The sequence below is a fragment of the Acanthaster planci genome, linkage group LG08 (genome assembly GCF_054643075.1).
Source record: "Acanthaster planci isolate LZ-2023a linkage group LG08, COTS_SCS, whole genome shotgun sequence".
Classification (NCBI taxonomy): domain Eukaryota; kingdom Metazoa; phylum Echinodermata; class Asteroidea; order Valvatida; family Acanthasteridae; genus Acanthaster; species Acanthaster planci.
Genome location: NC_141784.1, coordinates 12561776 through 12569539, shown reverse-complemented (window position 1 = coordinate 12569539; position 7764 = coordinate 12561776). Strand labels below are relative to the sequence as shown.

The following is a 7764-nucleotide window of genomic DNA, read 5'->3' as shown; positions in this document are numbered from 1 at the left end:
GTGTTGCATTGTGGGAAATTGTCGTAGGATCAAGGATTGAGCTGGTCGGGCATGGAATTTCGTTTCGCAGCTGGAACAGATTTCCACGTCAAATTTCTCCTTTTCTTCTGATATTTTCCCAAAACATTAAAGCACAGCGGCAAATCACCATGAGTGATAAATCGTTAGAGGATTTCTTTGCGAAGAAAGATAAGAGTAAAAAGAGTAAAAGCAAGAGCAAATTTGCAAAAAGCACGACGGAAGAAATCGCAAAGCGACTCACAGAAGCTGACCTCAAGAAAGAGCGGAAAGAAAAAGAGAAAGAAAAGCCGCCACCTCCAAAAGAAACAGAGGACAAAAGTAAAATTAAAGATATTATAGGGGTAAGGTTGTGTTTTGTATATTTGTGAGCATATTTACTACGACTACGTGTGACATTGGCCACGATTATATTTCTTGTCAGCTTGTCGTGGCCATAACCAGATAACGTTCATGACGTTAGCAGGTTAGTGGATAGCCATGAAAGCTGGTGGTGGAGTTCGGCCTAGGCCTAAATAAAATTCGACCAATCCTGTTCATCTTGCCGACTGCACCAGTCAAAATTTTCAGTGTAATGTAATTTACCATTCGTGCCGTTTTGGGCTATTCCACTGTTTCTGTCTGTGAAATTTTGGTCTGTAGCACTAGTTAGTAGTTGGTCGTCTCGACCATGTAAACGTGGCCATTCTTTTACTAGGCCTAGGCCTACATCAGTTCATTCCCAATCATTGTCTTAATGATCAGGCGATAAACACAGTCGGGATCTGTTTGGTCTTTGAACCAGACAGCAATGAAACTGTAGATTTCCAGAGCACGGCATAGTGGAATAGAGAACTTTAACATGTTTAACAGTGGTGGACTGCAATACACGTACTACTAGTACTAGTACTTCATGAATTTACATGACTTCGGATTGAGTGTAAAATCATTGCTGTATGTATGGCACCACTGGCACGCACACATTCGCTTGTCTAATCCCTCTATGTTGCACTGGCACAGCAATGACATGTGACTCATCAAAATGCCCGGATGGCTGTTTCTTTCAACACATTCATAGCATTCACACATACATGAGGCTTCGTCAAGTCGCCTGATACATAGTCGCTGGTAAAACAGCAATTGGGATCAACCAGTTTATCACTGTCTGGTTCAAACATTAGTGTCCCCCCCAAGGGTTGCTGGCCCTAACCTTCCCCATTCACACAAAGTTAAACACCCATATGGACTTTGTGCACAGAGGCTGCTGGACTTTGTTTTTCTGAGGTATGCCAAACCCAATGCAAAAACCAGCTGTTATGGGCCTACCAGACCTATCCCCACAGAATTAAACACTTTACTACTGTTTAATTCTGTGTGGGTGGAGAAGGTTAGGGTTAATATGATGTTGTAATGAAGAAGAGTAACCTTGTCCCCTTGCAATCCTTGTTTTAGGATGAAGATGATTGGAGAGACAATGAAGAAGAAAAAGAAAAAGATTATAGTGGGCTGAAGATCCAGCTACAAATAAGGTTTGTGAAAATAATTTTATACAAACCATTTCAAAAGCAGTATGCAGCAGGCTACTCACATTTATCAAGCACAAGCCAGTGTCATTTTTTCCTGAGGAGTTTTTTTTAACCTGTTAAAAGTCTACCTACTATGCAGTACAGTTTTGAATCCAATGTGTGTGTGTGATCCTGAAAAACGAGGTTGGTGGGAATTCAAAACCTTCTGATGAATGATAAAATTCAGTGGAATTTTGCTTGCTTGATTGAGTACCTTTAATTTTGTATTGTCTCTTGAATGGCCTCTCTTTGAAAGTTTTCCTACATTGTACATGTACATGTGACCAGACATGCACTCTGTAGGCAATTATAGTTTGATTTTTCATTCAGATTCTTTAAGTTTTCATCAGTTGTGGAGAAAACAGGTCCAGCTCCAGGATACTTCATGGTTTTTGGCTGATTTTCCACCGTGGTTTTTGGCTGATTTTCCATCATGAGTAGAGCAATTAGTGGGAAACTCTAAATCATCACCTTCATGCATGCAGATTTTCTCCAAAACTTTCGTTTTTCTGATTCACCTAAGTCATTTACAAGCGCAGTGGAAGAACCCAATACATTGACGAACGGACTGCAAATATCACTGGGGACCTGAGATGTGCAAACACTTTGCTTGACAAACATGTATTTCTTCAAAAGTTTTGATGCAACTGATTCTTCTCAGTGTGTTGTGTAGGAGTTGGATGCTAGGCTTTGGCCTAGTGCATTATCTTAAAGTTCAGTGAGGAGAAGTTGTGATGATCCAAGTACGACACTGATGACTTTCATGTGAAATCCCTTTTGTGCTCTTCATATCAGTGCAAATCCTGACCAGGATGTGGAGGAAGAGGAAGAGGAAGAATTGGATGAGAACGGAGAACCAGTCAAGAGCAAAGGAGCTGTGCCTAGTGGGCCTTGGAATAAGCTGGAAACAGGTAGGATACGCTGCACTCAAAACTGTTCTGGGGGAGATGAACAGACTGAGGGTTAGTCAGCCGAAAAAAGTGAAACAAATTAAGTTCAACTTAAAGGCCATTCTATGCAAAAGTGGATTTTTCACCATGCTGTTACTGACCTCATTATTGTAGGTAATTTTTAGACACAAGGACTTCAAAAGAGAGTGGAAGCAAGAAGGAGCACAGTTACTTGTACTTCTATTTTTTCTAAAACTTCTCGCTGTTTTGGAATTATAGATTTTCGAATTGGAAACAATGAGGTCGGTAACAGCATGACCAAATTTCCACCTTCATATGGAATCCCCCAGGGGTCAAACTTCAGCTAACAAAATTCTTGTGAAAGGAAAATATTAAGAGATCATTCATTGTTTCCCAGTGATTTTCACGAGCATAAAAAAATGCAGGAGAAGGGTCAACAGCCCACATTTCATGCATGCTTTTCATACACTGGAAAATAATTGGCCATCATTTTCAGCTGTACTCTTGAGGAACGGAGGGAGGGGGGGTGTTGGAGGAACCAGTTCATTTTGCACACTCATGAATCTGATGATACCCCCCTCCCCAAAAGTGGATTACCCTGTAAATTGTGTGTAAAGGGGAAAACGTTGCATCCCTACAAAGCAGTGCTGTACAGTTTGGAATCTGACATTTTTGCAAGATTTTAGGGAGCAGACACTGCTCTAAACTTTCATCTCTGTGTTTGCAGAGAGCACCTTTTGTCTAATTATCGAGACATCTCCTTGTGTGGAATTGGCCAATTCAAATGTTTAAGGAGCTCAGGAGGGTTAATGCCAGGAATGGATGCACTGAATACAGTCTAATCTTACAAGTGTACTGTATTATTTACACTTCCGCTATCATCCTGTCTCATCCAACCAATGACCCCGAAGATATGACTTTCACTGTTTCTTTTTCAGCTGTGGACAATGAAGCAGAAGTTGCTCAGAAAGGGGCCCCACCCCCTACTGAGCCAGCAGTGGCTCCCATCGTCAAATCGGGCAAGTACATACCACCCAGCCTACGTGGCCAGCCCGCCACCAAGACCAGCTTGGCCCCCTCGCGATTAGGTGGAAAGAGCAAGGCTGCTCCACAGATCTCTAGTGAGCAGGAGTTCCCGTCGCTGGCCGCCAGCTCAGATATTGCTAAACATACGTGAGTGGATTTCTTTTTTTTTTTAATGTTTTTGAAGGGAATGGTTTTGCCTCAGGACCTGTGAGATCAGATCATTCCGAGTCAAAGCAGCATTTATTTTCGTTCTTTGAAAAAAATTTGGGTGGAGTTGGGTCAGCCTTTACTATGAAGCATACCAACTGTGATCCTTGACTCCATGATGAAAGGTTACAGAGACTTCATGGACAAATTATCAACACTGTAATTCTCTTTTCGGTAGAATTGTAAAGGTTGTTTGTAGGGTGCTGTCTTGACAATAAAAAAAAGATCATATTTACAGTCATGGTAAAAAAACTATGTTTAGAAAAATGGTATTGTTTTTATGTTTACATGACTTGTTTTGTTTTGTCTGCAGTGACAAGAACTCTGACAAAAATTTTGAGAAAGTGACGAGAGGAGGCCCCAGTATGCCCAACCCTGCAAACCAAGGACCCAAACTGGATCTAGAAAATCGCTTTGCTGCCCTTGGGCAGAACTGACAACGGGGAAGCTTTCCCCAAAGAACTTGGAGAAGATAAACTACAAAATCCAGACACTGGATCTGACTCATGATTGTTGGTCTCTGTTAACACAAGGACATGTCCATGTACAGCTTCCTATGTAGTGGCCATGCACAACGTATGTACATAGACCTTGTTCTGAGAAGATATTAATTGAAAAAACAATGCGGAAAACTTTGAACATCTCGCCACTGAAGTCAGCAAGTTCTCAGCTCAGTGAGGGAATATGATCAGTGGAAGTTTTTTGGAATGTACATAGAAAGCTGGACTATTCTCTGAGGTACCGAGATATTTCAAGCCAGGTGATTGGGCATGCCTGAATCACTGTGATTGATCGATTTGTCATGAGTCAATGCTGGAAGTTGAACACCCTCCACCGAGATCAACAGTAGATCAACATTTCATATTTTTCCCCACCCATCTTAGCCTTGGTTGAGGTGTTTGTGTTTAACCGCACCGCATGAGCTAGCTATCTCTTCCACCGTTGTTTTTCATGCACAGTGGAAACATCAAGGCAAACTGTGACCTCGCACGGCCAGCCTGATACCCAAATCAGCTGAGACCTGGATGAATGCCTTGGTCCAACTGTTTGTACAAGCATGCAACTTTTCCTCAGATCAGCTGATTTCCTCATTTTTCACTTCTCACTGGTCCCATTAGGAATTGAAAAGCACTGTACAAAATGTCGGAAATATTGGAGTTTCCTCCTTTTTAGTTTTGTCAAAGTTGCATGCCTGTTCGTAATGGCTTATGAATTTCTTTATTTTTATCTCAAAACATAAGTTGGCCAAGCTTAGCTGACCTCATGCGCCGTTATACGAAAACTCTCTTTATTCATAGTGAATTTTTAAGTCGTAAATTATTACCTGCTTGATTTTTTGTGTCGAACAACCATAGAGTGTGTGTGTCATGGAACCAACGTCTTTCATGTGACTTGGACCGAAATTTAAAGTTTACTCATCGTGTGTTACTGTGTGAGAGGCGTGTGAGACAACTCCGAACCAAGCTGAGTAGGTCTATGTGTACAGCTACTTTTGGCCCCATGACCTTATCACCATGAAAAGACAGTACCAATCTTCAACACCTGAGAAAATTTCACTTGACTGCAATGTGCAGGATTCTACACACACATATAACATAACCCTGGCACGGCCATGTGGGTGCATGCTGGATGCATGCAGCAGTTAATCTGTAGACCAATAGAAAGTGTCTTTTGAACTCAAGCTTGGGTTATTATCATGAGTACTGCCCCAGACCTTTGTGTTGCATGAAGGCATTTGCGTTTTGTTGATTTACATCCCCCTGGCTGTGTGAGGTCACTGATCGTTGGTTTTTTAATTGCAAACATACATGTACTTGTGCACAGTGGAGGCTGTGAAAAGCTGGCTTGTGCAGTGCAGCTTAAGATGAACGCTTCGACCAAGGCTACCCCATTTCAATCTACCCCCAAGTTGTTTTCTATGCAGGCTTGATACACTGTGTGTAATCTTCCACAACAGGACCTGAAAAAGAATGAAGTTTACACATAGGAATCATGCTATCCATCACTTTTGTTCATACTTCAGGATGCAAAATTACTGGAAAAACTTGCTAGTTAATCTTGGATGACAATCAGCTTAGCAGCTGAGGTTACCCGGAACTGTGGTGGCCCACAGGCAGAGAAAAAGGCCACTGGGATATGGTCTGTGGCTTTGAAGACAAAATACCCATCGAGGGTGAAGTCTTCCTGCCATTTGCAAATTTTTTTTCTGAGAATGACTTTTATAACACTAATATTTACACTGTATTTGAGTTGGTCTACTACCATTACTCCTCCAGATCTGCCCAAATTCCCAATTTGTTGGGGGGGAGGACCTCAAGCAGGATTACGCAAGGTAGATCCTAGCCACTGTAACTGTGCTCAGGCTTTTACGCTCCTTGAAACTTTAAAAAACGTACAATGTACTGTATAAAAGGGAGCCATTAGTTTCCTGCACAGTTGTGGATTTTATGGGATTTGTAACGATTCTTAATGTACAAGTTGGGGTCGAGTTATCCAATCCAAAACTGAGCAGGTTTTTAATTTTATTTTGCACCCTGTCTGTAATAAAAAAAGGAAGCTGTCAGTGGTGGTTTATGAAATAATAAATTTGTGGAATAACTGCAAAAAGCCCTGCATTTTGTGGTAATTAACATTTTCCCATTGCATCCCAGGGCCTGCATTTCCTGTCGCCTGAATGTGTCATGTGGGTGTGTGTGCGTTAAGTTGGAAATTGGGTTGATTCACAAAAGCCATTGCATGTTCACCACTGTTTTTGGGCTGTGACCAAACCAACCGCCTGCGGTAAGGCGTAACACAGCAGTCTATGGGAAGTGACTGCAGTCACTGCATGGGCGGGGGAGGCTTCTTCATCTTAGCCACAGCCATTATGTCTGGACATGGCCACACTTGTCTGCGTCACAGAACCTCCTGTTCCCACCAAAAGCCCCCAACTCTGACAGATATTCTTATTCTGAAATTGCATTGAAATGAAAAATTCTACCCACCCCCCAAGTAGGAAACAGACGAAAGAAGTCCTGTTATCATGCAATATTTGCTGAGACCCTGTGTTCATGCTTTTTTTGGCTTACCACACATACAGTGGTTAATAAAAAATGTGTGAGGTACATGTACATTTATACGGTTGTAAGTTGAATTCACCCATGCCAGTGCTATTGAACCTGTACATACTTTTAAATTTACATGTATGCGTAACAAATCCATTTATAACAATTTTTACTTGTCACCAACCTGTCTATACAGGGACAAACAGAATTTATCACAGTGCATGTATAGGTGGTAAATTGCAACATTTCAGTCCTTTGCTCATTAAAGCATCACTGTTTTCAAATGAATTTCTAGCAAGTGTTACAGTCAGTCACCACACACACTTTTTAAGTGTGAAAGTATGACACATTAATTAAACTAAGTACATGTACATGTATGTACTTTAGCCCCAAAGTTAATATAAGTGACAATGCCTGTAAGGATGAAAGTTATTTTTTGTCAAGCTCTTACTTTATTAGCAGTTGTAAAAATTTTCCTCAAATGATTTGATTGCTCCAAGGATCTGTCAGAAAACATATTAAAACAGTAAATTTTTATTTCACGGTATTTGGTCCACACTTAACTATCAGTGCATGTCACGTACTGTTTTGCTGGAAACTGACTTTTGTAAGAATATACATGTAATGTCAGCAAAGAAATAATACCCGTGTCCATCTGTCATGCACACATTTACATGTACTTGGTAAATTCTTTCCTCTGTAAGAGTGGTGCCTATGATTATGTACATATATTCAGGTGAGGAGCAACAAAGACCACTGCACACATTTGGTAAGCTTGTTCAGTGCCACCTTGTGGCACTACGATGGCAAACATATCAAAGTTGACAAAGATACAGTTGCAGTGCTCTGAGACCTTCCTGTGTCAGAAGTAGAGGAAGGTACAAACAATGCAACAAATGCCGTAAACTATTTTTATTTTTTTGTGCCTGCAAACATGGCAAATTGGCTGATGCTTGGTAGGTTATTCAAACTGATACATGTAGGCATAGAATTCGGTGCAGCAAATGAAGTCCA

General features: G+C 41.2%; 1 protein-coding gene across 1 annotated transcript; it reads left to right on the top strand.

Annotated features, from left to right (window-relative positions):
- Nucleotides 1-3: 3 nt before the first annotated feature.
- LOC110977374 (uncharacterized) lies at nt 4-7419 on the top strand. Its single transcript, XM_022231433.2, has 5 exons — nt 4-362; nt 1450-1526; nt 2358-2473; nt 3412-3646; nt 4020-7419. The coding sequence occupies exons 1-5, from the start codon at nt 150-152 to the stop codon at nt 4141-4143; spliced, it is 765 nt and encodes a 254-aa protein (XP_022087125.1). The 5' UTR covers nt 4-149; the 3' UTR covers nt 4144-7419.
- The last annotated feature ends 345 nt before the right edge of the window (nt 7420-7764 follow it).

What these genes read in the sequence shown, in the direction of transcription:
- LOC110977374 (XM_022231433.2), top strand. Translation starts at nt 150, where the DNA reads ATGAGTGATAAATCGTTAGAGGATTTCTTTGCGAAGAAAGATAAGAGT. An exon ending in AAATTAAAGATATTATAGGG is followed by an intron (nt 363 to 1,449) that starts GTAAGGTTGTGT and finishes TCCTTGTTTTAG; the next exon opens with GATGAAGATGATTGGAGAGA. An exon ending in AAGATCCAGCTACAAATAAG is followed by an intron (nt 1,527 to 2,357) that starts GTTTGTGAAAAT and finishes TCTTCATATCAG; the next exon opens with TGCAAATCCTGACCAGGATG.